Source organism: Salmo salar, chromosome ssa04 (genome assembly GCF_905237065.1).
Source record: "Salmo salar chromosome ssa04, Ssal_v3.1, whole genome shotgun sequence".
NCBI lineage: Eukaryota > Metazoa > Chordata > Actinopteri > Salmoniformes > Salmonidae > Salmo > Salmo salar.
In genome coordinates, this window is record NC_059445.1 from 28,691,570 (window position 1) to 28,717,044 (window position 25,475).

Sequence of the window (25,475 nt, forward strand, 5' to 3'; positions counted from 1 at the left end):
TGTGAAGATAAATGATTTAGTATCTTGAAGGCACTTATCTTAGAAGCCCCATGAACATACAGCTATTTCTATAACATTACTCCTGCAAAGTTGTTTACTTGGTTGCTACAACACAGTGTAAAAAATAAGTTCTATCTATGCAGTGGCAATTTTAGCATGTAAATCTTGGTGGAGAAAACTCCCCACTTTTTTTTAGATGCATGCCAGCAAAGCCGCTACACAACACAACACAACACTAAACAATACATTAATTGCACTATAACGGTGACAAACTGTGCCCACAAACTGTTAGTGCCTACATAAAGCTGTCCCAACAGCAGAGCTTTCTTTTCAGCACGTTAGAGTGAATTATTACCACTGCTACACCTGGCTATCACCGGAGCCTTGTCTGGCAGCGAAACAGTTCAGCCTCATTTACTGACTTTTTAAAAAACATAGCTGATATGGCTGACTTGCTTAAACAAATGTGGTTTCTATTGACAATTGAGATGTAAAAACTATGGCATAAGGAGATGATGAGTGAATAAGAGGCAATCGGTAACTTCGATTAAGACAATGAGCGAGCTAAGATGGACTTAGTCAATAAACTAGTTGTTTAGCACTTTTGAAATGTACAGCGACAGAATTTCAGAACATGGGCCGTTCTTACAGTATTCTCCCTGTACACCAAGTCAGAACCGTAGGATACATGAAGGGGGCGTACAAGCAGACAATGAAAACTCTTACAATATTCAATGATTACATTTCTCTAAAAAGGTATAGGCTACATGTTCACCATCAAGTCAGAACCGTAGGCTAAGTTATGAGGGGGAAAGGGACTAAATAATTAGGATGAGGCACATGGGCTACTAACAGCTTACTACACAACATACACATAGTATTACTTTCTTAGCTACAGTATACATATCTCCCTGGCACATTACACCATTTATGCAGCAGCATACAATACATTTTTGGACTCACCTTGTTGTGCTGTGATCTCTTGAACAGGGAGGTGGCGCGGCGGTCCTTGTTGGCAAATTTTGGCATTCTCTGGATTTATGTTGCTTTCAAGACAACCGGAAACTCCGAAAAAAATAAGGTTGAATCATGATGTCAGTGATCTTCAGGTCGGAGCTTTAGAAAGAGGCCCAAATTCCCAACTTGGAATTCCGAGTTGGATGACAGTTCAAAACGTATTTTCCCAGTCGGAGCTCTTTTTTTCTTCCAGTTTCCAGTTGTCTTGAACTCACTGAAGTCTGAGATTTCCCAGGTCTGACTTTCCAGTTGTTTCGAATGCGGCAGAAGTCATGCTGGATTGACAGCATGGCCAATGTATTCAACCTTTTCTGGCCCATGGTGTTGAATATTTATCCTTTTAAGATTGGAAAAGAGACCCTTAAACACAGACTTGGACCACGCACACATTTCAATGAATAGCAGGCTAGTGATTGCTTTGCCACGCTTGCAGTTAGCCACTGATTCCTTCCAAACCAATCATTGTTGAATTTGCGATTTCCAACTTGTTGTGTAATGTTTATGTCCAATGGCTGATGAGCACCGATACATTTGATCTATAATTTGTCTTCATATGACAAGGATTGAAATGGATTTGCCAGTAGATTGTCGATGTGATTCATGATGATCATGATTGATTCATGATGATCATGATGATGACTGCTTCTCTAGCTTGCTAGCTAAGATTTTGAAAGTATGATGTTGACATGATCAGCCCAATCAAAGCTACGGTAGATATAATGTGGCCAACGCCATTTTATATGTGGCCAATGACCTTGAGCCTTCTTGGATGGGCATTTCTAATGTAACTATATGGCAGCACCCAAGGGGCTTGTTTCCGAGCTCTCTCCGTAGATTTTGCAGCGACATAGTGTCCCCGAGTGACAGAACACTGAGCAAATCATGGCACAACTAGAGAACATTACCAACCACTACGCTCCGTATTTTCCGCTTGTTGCCCCACCACCACAGAAAGCACTTAGCTAGGCTGAAACACCTGCATTTTGGAGCTGCCTTACTCAAGAAAGCAAAAAAGAGAACGTTTGTTTATGGCTTTATTAACTCAATACATTTTTTTTTACATTGTTTGCAAACTGATATGTGACATATATTAATGTCAAAACAACATGCAACACCGGCAAAAAAACCCATAAAAATAGAAGAGTACCAGTCAAACGTTTGGACACACCTACTCATTCAAGGGTTTTTATTTATTTATTACTATTTTCTACATTGTAGAATAATAGTGAAGACATCAAAACTATGAAATAAATCATATGGAATCATGTAGTAACCAAAAAAGTGTTAAACAAATCAAAATATATTTTATATGTTAAAGTAGCCACCCTTTGCCTTGATGACAGCTTTGCACACTCTCTTGGCATTCTCTCGACCAGCTTCATGAGGTAGTCACCTGGAATGCATTTCAATTAATAGGTGTACCTCGTTAAAAGTTAATTTATTTCCTTCTTAATGCGTTTGAGCCAATCAGTTGTGTTGTGACAAGGTAAGGGTGGGTATACAGAAGATAGCCCTATTTGGTAAAAGACCAAGTCCATTTTATGGCAAGAACAGCTCAAATAAGCAAAGAGAAATGACAGAAATGACAGTCCAGTCAGGTCAGTCAATCCAGAACATGCCAAGAACTTTTAAAGTTTCTTCAAGTGTAGTCGCGAAAACCATCATAGTTAACTGCACCTCAGATTGCAGCCCAAATGAATGCTTCACAGAGTTCAAGTAAGAGACACATCTCAACATCAACTGTTCAGAGGAGACTGTGTGAATCAGGTCTTCGTGGTCGAATTGCTGCAAAGAAACCACTACTAAAGGACACCAATAAGAAGAAGAGACTTGCTTGGGCCAAGAAACACGAGCAATGGACATTAGACCGGGGGAAATGTGTCCTTTGTTCTGGTGTCCAAGTTTCAGATTTTTGGTTCCAACCACTGTGTCTTTGTGAGATGCAGAGTAGGTGAATGGATGATCTCTGCATGTATGGTTCACACCGTGAAGCATGGTGGAGGTGTGATGGTGTGGGGGTGCTTTGCTGGTGACACTGTCTGTGATTTATTTATAATTCCAGGCACACTTAATCAGCATGGCTACCATAGCATTCTGCATCGATATTCCATCCCATCTGGTTTGCGCTTAGTGGGACTAACATTTGATTTTCAACAGGACAATGACCCAACATTAGGCTGACCAAGAAGGAGTGATGGAGTGCTGCATCAGATGACTAGGCCTCCACAATCACCCAAACTCAACACAATTGAGATGGTTTTGGATGAGTTGGACCACAGAGTGAAGGAAAATCAGCCAACAAGTGCTCCATATATGTGGGAACTCCTTCAAGACTGTTGGACCAGCATTCCTCATGAAGCTGGTTGAGAGAATGCCAAGAGTGTGCAAAGCTTTGCAAGGCAAAGGATGGCTACTTCGAATAACACTTTTCTGGTTACTACATGATTCCATATGTGTTATTTCATAGTTTTGATGTCTTCACTATTATTCTACAATGTAGAAAATATAAAAAATAAAGAAAAACCCAAACTTTTGACAGGTATTTTATATTTTTTTTCCTAGACCAGAGGAAAGAGTGCCTCCTACCGGCCCTCCAACACTACTTCCAGAGTCATGTCTTCCCTATACATTCCTAGGGTCCAGAAAACACAAGTGCTCTTGAGGGGAGAGCCCTCCTTCGGTGTGGGCCCGGTGGCATAGGTCGGGTGCCCCATCCTCTCCCTCTTTCTGATAGCCTCCCCACATCCCCATTGCTTTTGTGAGTGGTTTTGAGTGTTTGGCCTGCTAAATTTAGCCTATTGATGTAAGCTACATTCCATTGACAACAGACACAGAGACACCCCCCAACAGTTTGGCTTCAGTGGCCGGGAGTGTGAAGATCAGGGTGGATCGAAACTACCTAGGTCGACCCCTGAGCCTCCTTGCCTTCCAGTCAAGGATACAGGTCGTTTAAAAGACAGACAGGACACACACACACAGGTATGGACTAGTCCCATCAAGGTGTGCAGTTGTGATTCCGAGGTATGGCAAAATACTAGTGTCAATGTCTTGTGCTTTGACCATTCACAACAACTAACTCTGATTATGCTATTTTCTGACATATTCAGTCATATAACCTTTGTATTAATCTCACATCCCTTACTAACAAACCTCTTTATTATTTTGCGAAGACAAAACAAGAAGCTACAAACAAAGTACAATTGTTAGGTTATACCGTAATAACTCTGAAATAATGTTTCTATGTTTATGTTTTATAAAGAGCTGATTATGAACATTGTGTTCAATAACATCTCTATGTTCTAATTCTCATGTTCGATACGTAATTTATTTTTGTAAATATTTAAAGCACTCTAAATGATCTACATTTTAGTCATAACATTGAGAGTAAACATTTTGTACAACATGTCTGTAACATAATTCAAATAGGAGAGGATATGAACATGATGGGGTAACATTGAGAGCTGTAGTGGAAGTTGTGATGTGAATACAAAGGGCATTGTTGTTTCGTTTCATTTGTTTGCAAAGCAAAAACATCTCAATTTTAGCACCGTAACTTCAGTTTTTTAGGACTGCTGCGATTAGATTTAGGGTAACTAGGCTATTATATTTATCACGGAAATATATATTTTCTTCTCCAAATGCCATTGTGCCAAAGTAGAAATATTTATTTTGTCAAGATCACGTTAAGGGTTTCCAGTGTCACATACTACCCTGGGACACAATGTTCAGCCCTCACCCAACACGGATGATTCACAATGCTGAATGCCATGTGACACCTTAATGCGCATCAACTAGCATTCTTTACAAGGTTATTTTAAAGTAAGTGTTGACTTTGCTCTTCAAGCGCAAACAATGAATGACACCTGCCAATCTGACTTATATGAGTTGGATGTAATGTTTTGGTTTGGGGTTGACAGAAACCCTGTCCTTGAAGTAAATGTCATAATGCTTACCTAATGCTATCATAAACCAGACATGAGGCCCATCATAATATTTTATGACCGTTAACTCACAAGACATTAATGGCATATCATAATGTGGTCTAAACAACATGCAGTAGTTATCCGATAGGTCAACCAGTATTGCACGTGCCATGTGAGCAATAACACTTTACTACAAACCCTCACTAACAGTCATCTTATTTAATTTATAGCAGTACAGTATGTTGGCTCTCTAATGTTCAGTTCATATCAATACTATAATTGGAAAACATTTTCTGCTGGGGTAGAACAGAAAGTACATCCTGTGTCCTTTATGTGTTTCCAGTACCCAGGGGCAAATCGTGTGCCACCCTTCCCAAAGCCACAATGTCGCAATTCTGTACAATGCCAGCTGGAGAGAGGAAGATGCATGCAGCGGCTATTTCTCGAGAGGTCCACGGTGCCAATGGTACGATCTGGGCCCGGGCTCAAAGACAGCAAAGAGAATCAAACTTATTCTGGTGGAGGGCAGTTATTCAGATCCGGGTTGAACATGTCAGGGCCATTTCTCTAGCAGTTGCCATAAATAAGCTAATGAAGATGTTTTACTACCTATGGCGACAAATCCTTCTGTCGTTGTCCTTTTGAAAGTGCTATTTTGGGGAGGGTGATGTGGGGAGTTGTGGAGGGCAGGGTAGGACAACTGTGTGTAGCCATTTAGGGGACCGTGAGGGTTTGCGACAGCTGAAGTACATTCTGTCTGGGTATAGCTCATTGAAGCAGCATCATGTTCAGCATTCAATAAGTAAAAAGAACAATAACATAATAAAAATTGAATTCAATAAGAACTAATACATACAAAATTGCAAGACTGCGTTTGTCTCAATCAGATTTGAAGAGTACAATCATAATTCACCTAGACTTTCTAGAACTTACAAATAGCAAGTAGCATTAGCACTGTTGAGTGCAAATCAATGGAAATTCTCTAAGCTGTGGTTGCATTGTCCAAAGAGCATGCCTAAATGAACTCAACGCACAATTTTGTTTAATAACCATACAATGTAGAATTATTGAGAAACCAAATGATTACTAAACTATTGCAGTATACTGTATATTGAGGCAACCAATTATTATTATTATATACGTGCAACCTTTTATCATATTGTGATGCTTACTATACAGATTGGTTTGAAGCTCCATTCATTTGATTTAGGCATGCTAATTGTCAGCAGAAAAGCATTTTGAAGGAACAATATGTCATTGATATTATCCCTTCAGATGATATCAGAATAATAATGTTAATTAACTTCTCCTTTGATAAAGGTCTCGCTGTAATCATAAATGGTTAGAAATGCATGCTATGTACAGTATGTCTTAGGGAGAGTGTCAGAAAAAAATATATACTGTATATCTTTAGGGAAACTATATATTTTGTGCAACTAAGACATACTAATACAGTCTTGAGGGAATCTTGAAGGTTACATTTTTGTTACAGTTGCTTTACATTTAGAGCAGTACACTCATGACATCACCATTTATGAAATCATTATACAGCTGGAAGACCTCCTGTTTACAATGCTCAATAACAAAATCCGACTGCCAATACCGCACTATTAGGTCATCCTAATATGGGCATATCTCAAAGGAGGGTACAAATTGCGAAGAACCAATAGTGCCGGATTTTGACAGATTTAAATTCTGTTGTTATTTCTGTCTGTAAACAGGAAGTTGTCCAACCGTGTTAGATGATATCACATTGCTGAGTCGACCTTTAATGGAAAGTCAGTCAAAGGCCTCTACTGAAACTTGTTTTGGTTCTTTTCCCAGGGGACACCATGGACCTGGGGATAAAGGTTAGCACTCCCAAAGACATCATGCTGGAGGAGCTGTCACTGCAATCCAACAGAGGCTCTCGTCTTTTCAAAATGCGCCAGCGAAGATCGGAGAAATACACGTTTGAAAGTATCCAAAATGAGGCAAACATGCAGCTGAGTGTAAGGACTTTTACATTTACATTCGTGTAATTTAGTAATCTAGATGCTCCTATCCCAAAGACCAACAATAAGTGGATGCAAATATGGAGATTTATACAACCACAAATTACAACATACCTCACAACTCACATTCACTACCAATATCATACATCTGGGTGATGCCACAGCAGCCATCTTTGATAGACGGGTCAGATGGATAGTGCTGCAGGACGCTTGTTCCACCACTGTGAGGCTGGGGCAGAAAGAGCTGTGACAGCTCTCTTGTTTGTAGAGTTTCAGAAGACAGCTTCATTTTGGACTTACACTCAACTCCAGGACCGGCACTAGGACGAAATCATCATGCATTATAGCCCTTATAACACAAGGTAGATATTGGTCCCACTACGACATACAAGTGTATGGCTACAGCTAAACCATAGCCTATCAAAAATAATTTCACATATATAATAGTAGATGTAAAGACAATATTAAATTGTACTATGAGGCACGGAATGGAGCGCAATGGCGCATGTTTTTTTATAACAAAAAGGCAACTTTTTTAAATTCTCACATACAGTCACACGCAGCCCATATTTTTTTTGTGTCTATATATAATCGAAAAAAATACATCTTATTAAAGGGTGACTGCACTTCCTGATTTTGCCTCGTTTTAGATTTGGTTCATTAAGAATTGCTAACGACCATGACAGAATTAAAACGTGAGTTGGTTTCGGGGTGTGGTTTGATATCGGTGTCTCGGTGTGTGTTCGCAGGGGGGAAGAGTAAGCCAAGTTATTTTGCCAATTAGCTTCAGCCGGCTGGTGTGCAACCGTGGCAAAATTAGTTTGACTTTGGATAGCCTATTAAGGGGGGTAGTTAGGGACCGGCAATACATGTAAATTAGAAAATATTTTCATGTTTCACACCTTTTTTCTCATTAAATGCTTTCAATATTTGTATATTCATTCATACAAGTTATTATTGGTCTGAGACTTTTAAGTCATTTAAATTTGGAGCTATTAGAATTTTAAGATATTGTCCCATGTAAATTGTGTCATTTACCGATAGTCCCTAATATCCAAAGGGATATCCAGAGTCAACCCACATTTACCACAGCCATTACAATCGGGTCACGTGCAGCTGCACTCTCAATTGATGATTAATTGTGCTGTCAGCTGTGGGCATGTGCGCAGGGTTGAAACAAACTCAAACTTAATTTACGTTGTAATGCAGTCACGACCAGTCTCATAAAACTCAGACTGACTTTATAACCAAAATCCTATTTACACATGCCCGGTTCTGCCACCCCCTAATGCCGGGCCTAATTATATCAGACACACAGTTATTATTGTATCTTGGACATTATGGGTTGAGGGTCCAAAGGTTGAATCCTGGGATCACATTATTGGATCTCTGGACTTAGGGATTTAAAAAGTATTTGCGATTCTTTTCATTTACGTTACAGTAACATTGTTTCATTGTTTACTTGGATCCAAAAGTGCTTTATTGCAACCAGATTACTGGATTTTAAATACGTTTCTGAGTGTCTAATGGTTAAATTAATGATGTGTGCACCCCGCCAAAATTGTTAGAACACATGGGAGATATGGAGAAACATGTGCCTGGTGCCCTTTCCCTGCACCTACTCACGCCAGAGGCTCCTGGAGCACTTTGCTCAAGAGTTTCTATGTTGCTTATCAGTTGCTTGCAGATTTTGTGTGTGTGTGTGTGTGTGTGTGTGTGTGTGTGTGTGTGTGTGTGTGTGTGTGTGTGTGTGTGTGTGTGTGTGTGTGTGTGTGTGTGTGTGTGTGTGTGTGTGTGTGTGTGTCTGTTACTTCAGAAAGTATTCACACCCTTTTACATTTTCCACATTCTGTTGTGTTATAGCCTGAATTTGAAATTGATTAAATGTAGATTTTTTTGGTCACTGGCCTACACACAATATCACATAATGTTAAAGTGGAATTTAGTTTTTCGAAATGTTTTACAAATTAATTAAAAACGAAAAGGTGAAATGTCTTGAGTCAATAAGATTTCAACTCCTTCATTATGGCAAGCCTAGCTTTTTGCTTAAGAAGTCACATAATAAGTCACATGGACTCACTCTTGTGTGCAATAATCTGTAAGGTCCCACAGTTGAGCAGATTCAACCACAAAGACCAGGGAAGTTTTCCAAAATATGATTATCCCTTTTAGCATGCTAAAGTTATTAATTTCACTTTCACTTTTAATTTCACCAGTCACTACAAAGATACAGGTGTCATTCCTAACTCAGTTGTGGAGTTGAAGGAAACTGCTCATGAGCCAATGGTGACTTTAAAACATTTACAGAGTTTAATGGCTGTGATAGGAGACTGGATGGATCAACAACATTGTATTTACTCCACAATACTAACCTAAATGACATAATGAAAAGAAGGAAGCCTATACAGAATAAAAATATTCCAAAACATGCATTCTGTTTGCAATAAGGCACTTAAAGTTCATTTCTCAGTCAATTATTTTGCAGTTTAACCTATGTCCTGAATACAAAGCATTATTGTATGTTTGGTGGCAAATCTAACACATCACTGAGTACCACTCTTCATATTTTCAAGTATGGTGGTGACTGCATCATGTTATGTGTATGTTTGTCATAGGCATGGACTACGGAGTTTTTTAGGATAAAAAGAAACGGAATTGAGCACAGGAAAAATCCTAGAGGAAGACCTAGTTCAGTCTGCTTTCCAACAGACACTGGGAGACAATAACCAAAAACACAAGGCCAAATATACACTGGAGTTGCTTACCAAGATGACATTGAATATTCCTGATTGGCCTAGTTACCGTTTTGACTTTAATTAGCTTGAATATCACCAATCCAGGTGTGCAAAGCTCTTAGAGACTTACCCAGAAAGACTCACAGTTGTAATTGCTGCCAAAGGTGATTCCATCATGTATTGACAGAGGTGTGAATACTTAAAATTAGATGTTTCTGAATTTTGTTTACAATAAATATGCAAAAATGTCTACAAACATATTTTCACTTTGTTGTTATAGGGTATTGTGTGTAGATGTATGAGAAATATATATATTTAATCAATTTTGAATTCAGGCTGTGAAAAATTTGAAATAAGTCAAGGGGTATGAATACTTTCTGAAGGCATTATATGTTCATGTGTGCATTGGTTAGATGCCAGTCCACAGGGGTATCTGGGGGGGGCAACTGTACTTTTGGCAACTGTTCAAATGGAGCAACATTGCACATACATTTTCAACATTGGAAAACAAACATGAACTAGTTGCTATTTCAAGTCTTTTGATGGGCATTTTGGCGGTAGCTGATCTTGCTTTGACATTATGCCCAAGCTTTAGCTCAGTGTGCTACGCTAACATGCTCGTAAAACCTGTGAGCGACCTACCCATTTACCTAGTGGGCCTCATTTACGCAAAGTTAACAATTTGGTGCAGCTAATCCCCAAATGAATAAATTAGATAGGTTCAGAACTGCGCAAAAGGGGAAAGCTTAGCTAATAACAAAACACTTTCAAAAAAATTTCAGAGCGATCTTCTAGCTGAGAATGCAGACAGTGCCGAAAACAAAGAGGGATCGAAAACACTTCCTTACACACCCACCCCAGGAAACCCAGAAAGCATTGCACCAGGTATGTAGCTACCACATCAATACATACCTTCTGTTATTTTCTAAATGTATGAATGCTTATAAGGCGGAAAAATATAGTTTAAGGGGATAATAAGGCCTTATTGAAATATCTTTGTCATTATTACATAGTGTTATACAAGAGTAATGCTTCACTTGAAGGGAACCTACATAAGGACTTCATACCACAGTCATAACTCATACATACCTCATTCATAAGTAAATGTTATTTTTCAACAACTACAAATTGATATGTACGCTATGTCTTGCAATTGTTGACTTTAGCATTTATGAACTGCTTAATTACTGCTTATGAATGGGTTGTGAATGTATTTCTAAGGCCCTATGTAGATGCTCATGTTACCTCTAAGGACAAGTCTAATTCCCCATAGCGACTCAGCAGACCTCTGGCCTTTAAGCAGGATACATGAGAAGCATTTCCTTTCCCTGCGGTGCCTTGCTATCTGTTAAATTGTCAGCAGGGGATCCCAACAGAACACTCTTGTAGAATCTGATATGACCAAGCATGGTGTCAACCCATGTCAACTGGACCAACCCGCTTTTCACACCAAGGATGAAAGCACACTTACGGTGTGCACTATTTTAAGACTTGAGATGATAATGATGGACAAAACTGTGTTGAGTCTACATGACTTGTTGAGTCTACATCACTTTTTCCACTGCTCTAGTTAATACTGTTATTTAATGATGGTGGCTATTGATAAAACTGCACTGCCACAGTCATGTTGACACCTATTTTGTTTTCCAAACAATAAAAACAGATCATTCTAAACAAAAATGTACAAAACATGTTTGTTATGTCTTGATGAAATTAGCATGGAAGAAAAGGTGGTAACAACTGAGGGATTCATTTGTTGTCTTTGCAACCTTGCTCAGTCTACACCAGGGATCATCAACTAGATTCAGCCGCGAGCCAGTTTTTTCTGGAGCGGATGGTCGGGCGGGCGGAACATAATTACAAATAATTTGTAGACTGCAAATTGAGTGCATGAAGCCCAAACAGATATAATGTCAGACTAAAACATAATAATTCAAACCTTGCTTACGTTTGTATACAATCCCGTGTTTCTCTATAATGCTTGGGAATACTTGGGAACAGATTTCTTAAATTAAAATCAGTTGGAGCTGATTACCTGTTGTTTTTACAGTCTTTTATGTCCAACAGTGAAAATTCAACACAAAAAAAACTTGGCGGGCCACCAGTTGGGGAACCCTGGTCTACGGGTTAAACCATTAATTCAAACTCACCTCTCACAACAAAATACATTCTCAATGCCCTAGTACTTCTTTATATTTCTTGTGAAAGGACGACAAGCAAGAAATTGCCAGTAATCATGCATCTCACTTAAGTCCAACCCCACAGATCTGCTAATGTGTTGATAGGATAAGTGAGTATCTGTACGCTGCACTGTTGGTCTTATGATCCTGTCTTCTTGGTATGTGTCTCAGGATATGGAGGCCCCTTGAAGGATGTCCCTGCAGAGACGTTCAACTCTACAGCTATACCCAAGTCCTACCATTCCCCTTGGGAGCAGGCTATCATTAACGACCCCAACCTGGCCGCGACACTCAATATCAGGATGCCTGTCCCTGAGCCCAGACCAGAGGCTCCTGACTACAAGAGCTTTAACAGGTGAGGCTAACGTGAAAACAGGTGTTCTGAGGAAAGTTTTCAGACAACTGCTATTCAACAACTCAAAATTTAAGCCAAAGATTTGCGTGCTACTTGAACATACTGCATCAGTCATGCACTTCTCTCAATGGCAGATTTTGAGTTAAGTATGCAAATCTCAAGTCTGGGATAGTACTCTCAGTAGATAGGATCATCAGTACATATAATGACATTGATATTGCAAACATTTCCATGGAATTAAATGGTTTTCTATTAACAGTTCAGATTCACTGTTACATGGATGCACTACTATAACACTCCATAAAGAGCCAGCTTTCTATATTCTGCGCAACCGCCACATCTTTAGAGCTCTTCATTTTGATTTTGCATTCACCCTTGTATCTCCACATCTGATTTACAGGGTGGCCACACCATTTGGTGGTTTCGACAAAGCCCCCCGGAGCAGCGGGATCACGTTCAAGCTGCCCGAGATCGACCTAAACCTCCACAACTACTCTGAGCTCCAAGACCCAGGGGTGAAACGGCCCACCTTCAACAGGGTCGCCCAGGGATGGATATCCGATGGCATCCCACTGATCCTGCCCACCGTGCCTCTGGAACCTATGCCCATCCCTGAGTCCGATGACCTCTAGATGACCTTTAGATGACCCATAATACCCTGGAAAGACAAGAGAGCACTAGTCTGACAAAATCCACTGCTGGCACCTCTAACCATACTGCCTGATCTGCGACATAAGGGTTGGAGCTGAAGCCTAAATCATGATTTCTGATTATGTGCAACCGACGACAATCTGATGGTTTAAAATGGGGCTTCCGTGCTGCCCTGATGGTTAGTTTTGCATTGTCTATTTAGAGAATAACATGTAAATAAATAGCACACATGGCTGAAATGTTATGGAAATGTTGAGCAATACATTGAAACTTCAATGCATCTTTTGGCTTATATTGGATATCAGATCCAAAAGTATCTTTGTCTTTTAATTATGTAGACATGTTGCCTATTAATCTTTTAGAATGGGCTTATCGATGTGCAAATAAAAAAGATCTATCTCTTTGTCATGACATTGTATAATTCATTGGCTTATGTAAATCAATGTGTGGTTTGGATATGTGGAACAAATGAACCTGTTACTGTATGTACAGACTTGAAACACACAATTGTGCAAATGAAAAGAAAAGTAAGTGACCTACTACCCAGGAACTGTATGACCAACCTCAGACCAACAACCATACACCAACAACAGTAGTTGATGATGGCCAATCCATTTACACACACACACACACACACACACACACACACACACACACACACACACACACACACACACACACACACACACACACACACACACACTGTAAATTATCTGCTGGGTCCATTGACAGACCACATTTAAAGACGGTAAAAATAGCTTTGCAGCAGATGTACACCACCTCAAAAGAACTTCCAGCAATCATTTCACTTTTTTTACTACCAAAATCACAAATTCAAAGGAGAGCAAAATACCCAGAACCAATGTCATTATTGTAAGTCATTATGTTAAACAATTGGGTTAAATTAGCCTATAGCTTAATCCATAGCAATGTTGTTAGCGTTAACTGCAGAAGGTCATTATGTGACCTGCTCATTAGCCACAATGGCTGGCAAACTAATTACAGCAGAAAATATGGATCGAACCATCAGGCTGCTAAAGGACCAGCCCGGCAGACAGGACTGTGAAACAATTCTCTGTAGTCTGAGCAGTCTGAATATAGCACTGTAGGCCTGTGTGTAAAAAAAAAAGTACATTCATTTTAAACAAGTATGCTGTTTTAAAATTATAACAATAATAGTTTCCTGACAGTAGCAAGGTTTCTATCCAATTGGGGACAGATTTTCATGCGAATATTCTAGAATACACAGAATATATGTTCATTTTCCCACCAGTGGTACAGTATGTTTCCATCAAACGGACTTGTTGCAGATAAAAATCAGTGTGATGAGGTTGTGCACACAGAATGTCACGACTTCCGCCGAAGTCGGTCCCTCTCCTTGTTCGAGCGGCGTTCAGCAGTCGACGTCACCGGCCTTCTAGCCATCACTGATCCACTTTTCATTTTCCACATTTCAATTCCCCAATTACATGTTCATTATTTAACCCTCTGTTTCCCCATGGTTTTTGTGCGTGTTTTATGTATGTTCGGTCCGTTATTGTGGGCTCGGTATTATGACATGTTATTGGAATATTTGAGTAAAGTTCATTGTGTTACTGTCACATCCTGGCCAGTATAAGGGTTAATTGTTATTGTAGTTTGGTCAGGATGTGGCAGAGGGTATTTGTTTTATGTGGGTCAGGGTGGTGTTTTTGTAGTAAGGGCATTTGATTTAGTATTCTGGGGTTTTTTGGGCACTGTTTGAGATTCATGTATTCTATGTTTAGTCTAGGTAGTCTGTTTCTATGTTGAGTTAATTGGGGTGGACTTCCAATTGAAGGCAGCTGTGTGGTGTTGCCTTTGATTGGAAGTCCTATATTAGTTGGGTGTGTTTGTCTGTGTGTTTGTGGGAGATTGTTCTGTGTTTAGCCTTGTGCCTTGCAAGACTGTTTGTTGATCGTTCGGTCTCTTTTTGTTATTTTGGTGTTCATTTTGGAATTGATTAAAAGTCAAGATGAGCATACACATACCTGCGGCATTTTGGTCCTCCTTAACCAACGACAACCGTGACAGTTACTCATCTCTGCTGTCCTGCGCCTGACTTCTCTGCACCAGCTACACCCAGACCACTACACAGAATTAGCTTTTTTGCTTAAGTTTTCATGTACCGAATAAAAATCTAAAGTTCAATGTGTTTCCATCACATTTTCAACTCTACCAATAGTTTTGTCACAAAAACTGTTGCGTTAAAAAGCAAATGTGCATACTCTGGTCTTGGCGCCTGCGCTCTACCCAACAGCTCGCATATACAGTGTGGGTAGGCTGTGCTGGTTGGCTAGTCTACATGATCAGTTTATTATGGATAATAGCGAGAATATTTTGATTTGTCAAATGGCAGTCAAGCATCGATCATCATGTCACTGGAAGAAGACCCTCAATATTTATTGGAAAGCAGCATCAAGCTCATCACTGTGCACTTTCACCACCCTGTGAAGTTCATCATAACTTATTTCATCTTTAGCCTAATAAACTGTGTGGTTTCCCTATTCGTAGTGTGAGGACCACACGCCATGCGATTGTGTGACTCAAAATGTATTTCTATATCAATATTTGCACAAAAATGTCTTTCCACCACCATTTTCTACATAATACATTTTACCGACACAAAAAGATCCCACCATGTCGAACAAACAGATTACCTGTCAGCATTTATAAAATTACACCAAGACTTCCTGTTTCCATCACAGCTGTTTTTATGCGATATGACTTTACTTGCCTACAAACTGTGGATGGAAATGTGGTTATGTAGCAATTCCTTCAGGTTTTTTTTCTCAAAAGGAGTCCATTGAATCACCTGTTTCCGTAGTTCATGTTAGCATATTGCTAATATTACCATCCCATTGGTTTCCATTCATTTGCTTAGCTATACACAGAAAAAGACTGAGCATCCATTGTATTTCATGATGATATGATATCATTACAGCTGCTGTAGATCTCATTTAATAAGAAATTCTTTCAAAATACAAATTGTCACGTCCTGACCAGTAAAAGGGGTTGTTTGTTATTATAGTTTGGTCGGGCGTGGCAGGGGGTGTTTATTTAGTGTGTTTCGTTTTTTGGGGGGCAATGTTCTATGTTAGTCTATTTCTATGTCTGTGTCTATTTATTCTATTTCTATGCTTAGTTTATTGGGTTGACCTTCAATTGGAGGCAGCTGTTCCTCGTTGCCTCTAATTGAAGGTCCTATTTAATAGGGGTGTTTGTTCATTGGGATTTGTGGGTAGTTGTTTCTCTGTATAGTCATTTTTCCTTACGGGACTGTTTTTGTTGTTGTTTTTGGTCAAGTGTTTTGTTTCGTTTCTTTAATAAATAAGAAGATGAGCATACACATTCCCGCTGCGTTTTGGTCCACTCCATACGACGAACGTGACACAAATCATCATTTGAAATGATCAAAAGTTGGACAAGAGCTCTTCTCTCTTGTCTCCCAAGGCTGAACAAGAATCTTAAAAGTGAGGAAAAATGCACAGAAAGAGAGTTACAACATTTGGGCAATAAATCATTTTAAACATTTAAAACATTGATTTTAAATTGAGAGACTGTTAAATGTAATTGTGTCAGAGTCAGACAATGCTTCTGCCTTTACATCTGCAAGTTTCAAGATCTCATGGGATTGAAGACATGTTCCCGATGGGTGGTCCCCTACCACCCTGCATGCATTTTTGTGGGAAAATAGTATAGGCCTACTAGTCACAACAAATTCAACGGTGCTTTCTGAGTTGTGGATAGCGGACTGAAATAGAGGCCATGGGGCTGCATATGCCATTTTATAAAAAACATAAAAAATTATTAATCTAATTGTATTGTTTAGGAGTGCTGGAGGTTGGTCTACTCTATTGACTGGTCAACACAGCCACTTCCGGATTACACATGACCCTCAATGACGGGGATTGAATCCCAAATATGCCCGTTTCTAACCTGTAGTTCCCCTCCTTTTCTCTCCTAACTTCTAAACTAAAGCAACAACAAAAAATAAGAGTATATTTTTTTCTTTATAAATGGGAAATCCATTTTATTTTCATTAACCACGTTTCCATCCACAGTTTTTATGTGAGTAAATTCATACTATATAAAAATTCAAGACAGCTGTGATGGAAACAAGAAGTTTTGGTAAAATATATAGACTCGCAGAGTAGGCACATAAAGCAACAGTTTTTGTGACAATCGGTAGTTGAAAATGCTAAATAGTAAATTTTGTGTGCACTACGTCATCACGCACTGATTTTTATCCTCAACAAGTCAGTTTGGTGGAAACACACCACTGGTGGGAAAATGTGCATAGTTTCTTCAAACGGATTTTAGAATATTAGCATGAAATTCTGTTGCCAATTGGATGAAAACCTAGCTACTAACCACGTTTTCATCCACAGTCATCCAAGTAAAGTCATAACTTATATAAAAAAAATCATGACAGCTTTGACAGAAACAGGAAGTACTGTTGTAATTTTATAAATGCCAACATTAGACATGGGATCTTTTTGTGTAGGTAAAATTAATTATGCGGGAAATGGTGGTGGAAACGCCTTTATGGATAAATATTGATATAATTACCATCATATATGAAAGTAAATATGGAGTCATGATGATATGGTGTGTGGTCCTCCCACTACCACTTGGAAAACCATGCAGTTTATTAACTACAGATGAAATAAGTTATGATGAACTTCACAGGGTGGTGAAAGTGCACAGTGATGAGCTTGATGCTGCATTTCCAATAAATATTGAGGGTCTTATTCCAGTGACATGATGATCGATGCTTGACTGCCATTTGACAAATCAAAATATTCTCGCTATTATCCATAATAATCTGATCATGTAGACTAGCCAACCAGCACAGCCTACCTGCACTCTATTTGTAAACTGTTGGTTATAGCGCAGGTGCCAAGCCCAGAGTAGGCACATTTGCTATTTAACGCAACAGTTTTTGTGACAAAACTATTGGTAGAGTTGAAAATGTGATGGAAAGACATTGAACTTTTTATTTTTATTCGGTACATGAAAACTTAAGCAAAAAAGTCAATTTTGTGTGCATTATGTCATCACGCACTGACTTTAATCAACAAGTCAATTTGGTGGAAAATGTGCATATTTTCTTTGTGTGTTTTAGAATATTTGCATGAAAATCTGTCTCCAATTGGATGGATACCTAGCTATTGACATGGACTTTTCTTTCCTTGCAGAATGACCCATCTATATTTCCACCATGAATATGTTTTATCTCAAGGAACATGGTCTTTAGATAATTGCATTTTATAATTGCAAACGTCAAAGCATAGCTTAGTATAGTAAACCCAGACTATTGCCATGTTACATGCTGCAGTCAGCCTTATTGTGAAACAGTTTTTTGAGTCATGTGATTTCTAGTCTCACCTCAAATGGGACAAACCAAACGCCGAATGCTTGTCTGCTCTGCGAGACAAGCGATTTGCCATAAAGTGCCCATGCGGCCGAAATATCTCTTTGGGAATTGCATTAGGCTACTTACTGTACACTAGGGGCGGATTTTGACCTCGCAACTCTCAAAACATCACTAATCAGCGGATGACATTCAGGCATAGACCGCTGCTGGATTTATTTCCCGAAATTAATTCCGCTATTGAACCGAAAACGTAAAAACAGCAAGAAAATTGTCTGGCTAGAATAAGACTAGAGCTTAAAAGTATTCTGGTATGACGGTTAAAATGCGGGTTGGCATTGAATCACTGCACTAGCGTAGCAATTTATTGTAGCTATGCAGGCCTTAATACTGCATTTGCCCACAGATTCCATCCACCAGTACTGCATGACATTATCCACGAGCGTGTCTGTGTAGTCTATTGCAGTCATTTTTGTTTATAGGATTTTTACGGGACAAAACTTGTGGGACTCTAATGTTGACAACTAAGCTGCTTTGGGAGATCTATTATATCGGCCAAATATTATCGACGCGATACGGTGAGTATTGCATGTGTGTTATGACATTTTGTATCGAACGGGTATGTTTTTCTGTGATGCAGTGATGCGAGTTGCGGTAAATAAAGCGGTTCCCCCATAACACGCATGCGTCCTAACAGGTGTAAATTGCACGATATGCAAAGGCATCTGAAGTAGCCCTATGCATGGTACAAAAGTCCCTCATGTTCGTGTAAACCCCTCGCTATTTCGATGAATACAGTGCATGCAAGGATGGAGAATTTTAGGCTAAATTAAATCATATGAAGGTTTAAGTTATAATTATAGGGCTTTGATAAGCATCCTTTTTCTACTTGAAGAATACACCACATGTGCAGATAAACAAATTGAATAATATTTGTTCATGTCTATTCTATTTGCTTCATATGTATACTGTACCACTTCTTGGTCACAACATGGGCTGGATAACTAGCCTGGACACCAGGGTTGGGCTCAATTCGAATTGAAGGCAGTGTATCGAGTGTATCCAGTAAACATCTTGCAAATATTTGATTCTTACAAGCAAAAACGTATTATTTGCAAATAGCAAAAATAAGGACAAACATGGGTCAACTACAGATGCAGTTAGATATTATGCTTAAGTCAGTGATGGCAAACAGAATGTGAAAGGATAGTTCAACAAAAAAACACATCTAATTTCATGCATACCTAAAGTAATGTATCGATAGGTGGGATGTTCTGTCATGTTGCTTATTCTTATCCAAACCTTTCAAATCTGCATTAGTGCCTAACAGGTGTTTCTGGACAGGGCTATAGCTTTTTCAAACCAAGCTGCAGCCCTGTCCAGAAGCAAACATCCTCTAGCTCCTACATCTAGGTAGTTATGAAACAATATCAGATGGAATGCTGGCGCTATTGCCTCTAGCTCTTGTATGATCCCTGAAGTAGGTTTGTAGAGCACTTTGGGTTGGGATTTACTTGTCTTAATACAGGGCTTCTTGTTTAATACATAAGTAGGAGCTATTGTCTGCATCCCAAATGGCACCCTATTCCCCATATATTTCCGTATGGGTCCTGGTCAAAAGTAGAGAACTTCAAAGGGAATAGGGTGCCATTTGGGACACAGATACAGTATTAATGGGAGGTATAATTCTTCCTGCTCATTGTTTCCATGGCACATCTGATATCTGACTACATTGTCAGACAGGAGGAGGATAACCATCTTTCAAGAAAAATGTGGCTGGTTGGACCCAGAAAATATTATAGAATATAAAATATTATGTGTTATATCTTTATGTATCTTTATGGATTAGAAACACTAAAGTGCTAGTCCATAGCCAACTCTTAGAGAAGAGGATGAGAATAGCTTTACCGGTAACACTTCCATTATTTTTGCTCTTATACCTGTGTATTAACACTGTAATTACTCCAATAACAACATTGTAGTAACATATTATTTTAGTAATGGAGATGGAGTTCAATGTAGAATAAAGTGCAATTACAGTGTTATTACACTCCTATAAGAGCAACCTAAGGTTTTGTAATGTGCTTCTGGGTTACCTACCTGTAGGCTATTAGGCCTATTACTTGGCCGAGGCCTAATCCTACTTCATATGGAATTAATTCTGTGGATTCCTGGAAAACATAATGACTCGGCAGCATCACACACAGCTCAGCAACAAGATCAACAATCTGTCCTTTTATTTTTTTATTTTTTTATTTTATTTATTTCACCTTTATTTAACGAGGTAGGCAAGTTGAGAACAAGTTCTCATTTAAAACTGCGACCTGGCCAAGATAAAGCAAAGCAGTTCGACACATATAACAACACAGAGTTACACATGGAGTAAAACAAACATACAGTCAATAATACAGTAGAAAAATAAGTCTATATACAATGTGAGCAAATGAGGTGAGATAAGGGAGGTAAAGGCAATACATAGGCCATGGTGGCGAAGTAAATGCAATATAGCAATTAAAACACTGGAATGGTAGATTTAACAGTAGATGAGTGTGCAAAGTAGAAATACTGGGGTGCAAAGGAGCAAAATAAATAAATGCAATAGGGGAAGAGGTAGTTGTTTGGGCTATTTATAGATGGGCTATGTACAGGTGCAGTGATCTGTGAGCTGCTCTGACATCTGGTGCTTAAAGCTTGTGAGGGAGATAAGTGTTTCCAGTTTCAGAGATGTGTGTAGTTCGTTCCAGTCATTGGCAGCAGAGAACTGGAAGGAGAGGCGGCCAAAGGAGGAATTGGCTTTGGGGGTGACAAGTGAGATATACCTGCTGGAACGCGTGTCTACGGGTGGGTGCAGCTATGGTGACCAGCGAGCAGAGATAAGGCGGCACTTTACCTAGCAGGGTCTTGTAGATGACCTGGAGCCAGTGGGTTTGGCGACGTGTATGAAGCGAGGGCCAGCCAACGAGAGCGTCCAGGTCGCAGTGGTGGGCAGTATATGGGGCTTTGGTGACAAAACGGATGGCACTGTGATAGACTGCATCCAATTTGTTGAGTAGAGTGTTGGAGGCTATTTTGTAAATGACATCGCCAAAGTCGAGGATCGGTAGGATGGTCAGTTTTACAAGGGTATGTTTGGCAGCATGAGTGAAGGATGCTTTGTTGCGAAATAGGAAGCAAATTCTAGATTTAGCTTTGGATTGGAGATGTTTTATGTGAGTCTGGAAGGAGAGTTTACAGTCTAACCAGACACCTAGGTATTTATAGTTGTCCACATATTAAGTCAAAACCGTCCAGAATAGTGATGCTGGATGGGCAGGCAGGTGCAGGCAGCGATCGGTTGAAGAGCATGCATTTAGTTTTACTTGCATTTAAGAGCAGTTGGAGGCCATGGAAGGAGAGTTGTATGGCATTGAAGCTCGTCTGGAGGGTTGTTAACACAGTGCCCAAAGAGGGGCCAGAAGTATACAGAATGGTGTAGTCTGCATAGAGGTGGATCAGAGACTCACCAGCAGCAAGAGCGACATCATTGATATATACAGAGAAGAGAGTCGCCCCACGAATTGAACCCTGTGGCACCCCCATAGAGACTGCCAGAGGCCCGGACAACAGGCCCTCAGATTTGACACACTGAACTCTGTCGGAGAAGTAGTTGGTGAACCAGTCGAGGTAATCATTTGAGAAACCAAGGCTGTTGAGTCTGCCGATGAGGATTTGGTGATTGACAGAGTCGAAAGCCTTGGCCAGGTCAATGAATACAGATGCACAGTACTGTTTCTTATTGATGGCGGTTAAGATATCGTTTAGGACCTTGAGCGTGGCTGAGGTGCACCCATGACCAGCTCTGAAACCAGATTGCATAGTGGAGAAGGTACGGTGGGATTCGAAATGGTCGGTGATCTGTTTGTTAACTTGGCTTTCGAAGACCTAAGAAAGGCAGGGTAGGCTAGATATAGGTCTGTAGCAGTTTGGGTCAAGAGTGTCCCCCCCTTTGAAGAGAGGGATGACCGCAGCTGCTTTCCAATCTTTGGGAATCTCAGACGACACGAAAGAGAGGTTGAAAAGGCTAGTAATAGGGGTTGCAACAATATCGGCAGATAATTTTAGAAAGAAAGGGTCCAGATTGTCTAGCCCAGCTGATTTGTGGGGGTCCAGAATTTGCAGCTCTTTCAGAACATCAGCTGACTGGATTTAGGAGAAGGAGAAATGGGGAAGGCTTGGGCGAGTTGCTGTGGGGGGTGCAGTGCTGTTGACCGGGGTAGGGGTGGCCAGGTGGAAAGCATGGCCAGCCGTAGTAAAATGCTTATTGAAATTCTCAATTATAGTGGATTTATCAGTGGTGACAGAGTTTCCTATCCTCAGTGTAGTGGGCAGCTGGGAGGAGGTGTTCTTATTCTCCATGGACTTTACAATGTCCCAGAGCTTTTTTGAGTTTGTGTTGCAAGAAGCAAATTTCTGCTTGAAAAAGCTAGCCTTGGCTTTTCTAACTGCCTGTGTATATTGGTTTCTAACTTCCCTAAAAAGTAGCATTTCACGGGGGCTATTCGTTGCTAATGCAGAACGCCACAGGATGTTTTTGTGTTGGTCAAGGGCAGTCAGGTCTGGAGAGAACCAAAAACTATATCTGTTTCTGGTTCTAAATTTATTGAATGGAGCATGCTTATTTAAGATGGTGAGGAAGGCATTTAAAAAAAATAACCAGGCATCCTCTATTGACGGGATGAGGTCGATATCCTTCCAGGATACCCGGGCCAGGTCGATTAGAAAGGCCTGCTCACTGAAGTGTTTCAGGGAGTGTTTGATAGTGATGAGTGGAGGTCGTTTGACGGCAGACCCATTACGGATGCAGGCAATGAGGCAGTGATCGCTGAGATCTTGGTTGAAAACAGCAGAGGTGTATTTAGAGGGCAAGTTGGTTAGGATGATATCTATGAGGGTGCCCGTGTTTACGGCATTGGCGTTGTACCTGGTAGGTTCATTGATAATTTGTGTGAGATTGAGGGCATCAAGCTTAGATTGTAGGATGGCCGGGGTGTTAAGTATGTCACAGTTTAGGTCACCTAGCAGCACGAGCTCTGAAGATAGATGGGGAGCAATCAGTTCACATATGGTATCCAGAGCACAGCTGGGGGCAGAGGGTTGTCTATAGCAGGCGGCAACGGTGAGAGACTTGTTTTTAGAGAGGTGGATTTTTAAAAGTAGAAGTTCAAATTGTTTGGGTGCAGACCTGGATAATAGGACAGAACTCTGCAGGCTATCTCTGCACTAGATTGCAACACCGCCCCCTTTGGCCGTTCTATTTTGTCTGAATATTTTGTAGTTAGGGATGGAGATTTCAGAGTTATTGGTGGTCTTCCTAAGCCAGGATTCAGACACAGCTAAGACATCTGGGTTGGCAGAGTGTGCTAAAGCAGTGAATAAAACAAACTTAGGGAGGAGGCTTCTAATGTTAACATGCATGAAACCAAGGCTTTTACGATTACAGAAGTCATCAAAAGAGAGCTCCTGGGGAATAGGAGTGGAGCTAGGCACTGCAGGGCCTGGATTCACCTCTACATCGCCAGAGGGACAGAGGAGGGATAGGATAAGGGTACGGCTAAAAGCCATGAGAATTGGACGTCTAGGACGTCCGGAACAGAGAGTAAAAGGAGCAGGTTTCTGGGGGCGATAAAATAGATTCAAGGTATAGTTAGGTACAGTCCTGTCTGTAATGTTTGGGTGAATTTGAATTAAAGGCAGTCAATTCAGGAAGTGATTTAAATAAAAAATAAAAACAGTGATTAAAAAGATAAAATAATACACTATATATACAAAAGTATGTGGACACCCCTTCAAATTAGTGGATTCAGCTACTTCATCCACACCCGTTGCTGACAGATGTATAAAATCGAGCAGACAGGGATGCAATCTCCATAGACAAACATTGGCAGTAGAACTTCTTGTCGTGATGTCTGTTTTGTCCAATATTTTAATTTTATTCATTTTATTTTTAATCCCAGCCCCAGTCCCCACAGGAGGCCTTTTGGTAGGCTGTCAGTGTAAATAAGAATTTGTTCTTAACTGACTTCCTAGTTAAATTAAGGTTAAATAAAAATAAATAAATAAAAATGGCCTTACTGAAGAGCTCAGTGACTTTCAACGTGGCACCGTCATAGGATGCCACCTTTCTAACAAATCAGTTCGTCAAATTTCTTTCCTGCTAGAGCTGCCCCGGTCAACTGTAAGTGCTGTTATTGTGAAGTGGAAACATCTAGGAGCAACAACGTCTCAGCAGCGAAGTGGTAGCCACACGAGCTCAAAGAATGGGACCTCTGAGTGTTGAAGTCCTCCATTGCAATTCTCACCACCGAGTTCCAAACTGCCTCTGGAAGCAACATCAGCACAGAACTGTTCGTCAGGAGCTTCATGAAATGGGTTTCCATGGCCAAGCAGCTGCACACAAGCCTAAGATCACTATTGCACATGAGTGGTGTAAAGCCATTGGACCCTGGAGCAGTGGAAACGCGTTCTCTGGAGTGATGAATCACGCTTCACCATCTGGCAGTCTGACGGATGAATCTGGCTCTAATCGCCCAACATCAGTGCCCGACCTCACTAATGCTCTTGTGGCTGAATGGAATCAAGTCCCCGCAGCAATTTTCCAACATCTAGTTGAAAGCCTTTCCAGAAGAGGCTGTTATAGCAGGAAAGAGGGGACCAACTCCATATTGATGCCCATGATTTGTTCGACGAGCAGGTGTCCACATACTTTTGGTCATGTAGTGTATCTTCTACTTTTCAGTTTATTGAGAAGTCATTGTATATAGATGCCCTTTTTTCAATTATTCGATTGGAATGTCAGTTTACTTCCAGAATCGACTGACTTCCATTCATATTGACCCCAACCCTGCAGGGAGCCTCATTGGCCTAGTTAGCAAACTATATGTGCTGTTTTGGTATGGGGAGTATCCAGACTTTCACACAGTCCTAATGTGATTCAATAATTTGATGAAATGCCAGGGTGTACTGTATTTTTCAGTGCTGTGACAACCCGTGACTTGAAAAGCAGCTAATGCCTGTGAACTGACTGTTGATTCAGTGCCCAAGTAACCTATACAGTTCAAACATTGTCCACCCAGCTCACGTCAATCACAACACAGAGAAGCCATTGCAACTGTAGGCCTAGTCTCTATGGTCACTAGTCACTAGTCTCTAGTATCTAGTATCAATAGTCACTTATATAACTATCATC

General features: G+C 40.2%; 2 protein-coding genes across 5 annotated transcripts in view; both read left to right on the forward strand.

The window, feature by feature from the left end:
- The first annotated feature begins 3,847 nt into the window (after positions 1 to 3,847).
- On the forward strand, positions 3,848 to 13,258 carry myoz2b (myozenin 2b). 3 transcript variants are annotated; one of them, XM_014195560.2, is made up of 6 exons: positions 3,848 to 3,996; positions 5,284 to 5,406; positions 6,765 to 6,931; positions 10,452 to 10,554; positions 12,021 to 12,204; positions 12,605 to 13,258. In XM_014195560.2, exons 2-6 carry the CDS (start codon positions 5,325 to 5,327, stop codon positions 12,834 to 12,836), a joined length of 768 nt encoding a protein of 255 aa, XP_014051035.1. In that variant the 5' UTR covers positions 3,848 to 3,996; positions 5,284 to 5,324; the 3' UTR covers positions 12,837 to 13,258. The 3 variants fall into 3 exon arrangements, with proteins under 3 accessions (XP_014051035.1, XP_014051037.1, XP_014051036.1); XM_014195561.2 differs by having other exon boundaries at positions 3,862 to 4,038; XM_014195562.2 differs by lacking the exon at positions 5,284 to 5,406 and having other exon boundaries at positions 3,851 to 3,996.
- Positions 13,259 to 18,292: 5,034 nt separating this feature from the next.
- Positions 18,293 to 25,475, forward strand: part of usp53b (ubiquitin specific peptidase 53b) — a 49,579-nt gene continuing 42,396 nt past the window's right edge. For both annotated transcript variants that reach the window (XM_014195558.2, XM_014195559.2), the window contains exon 1: positions 18,293 to 18,828. The gene's annotated coding sequence lies outside the window, so the exon portion shown is untranslated. The remainder of the gene's footprint in view (positions 18,829 to 25,475) is intronic.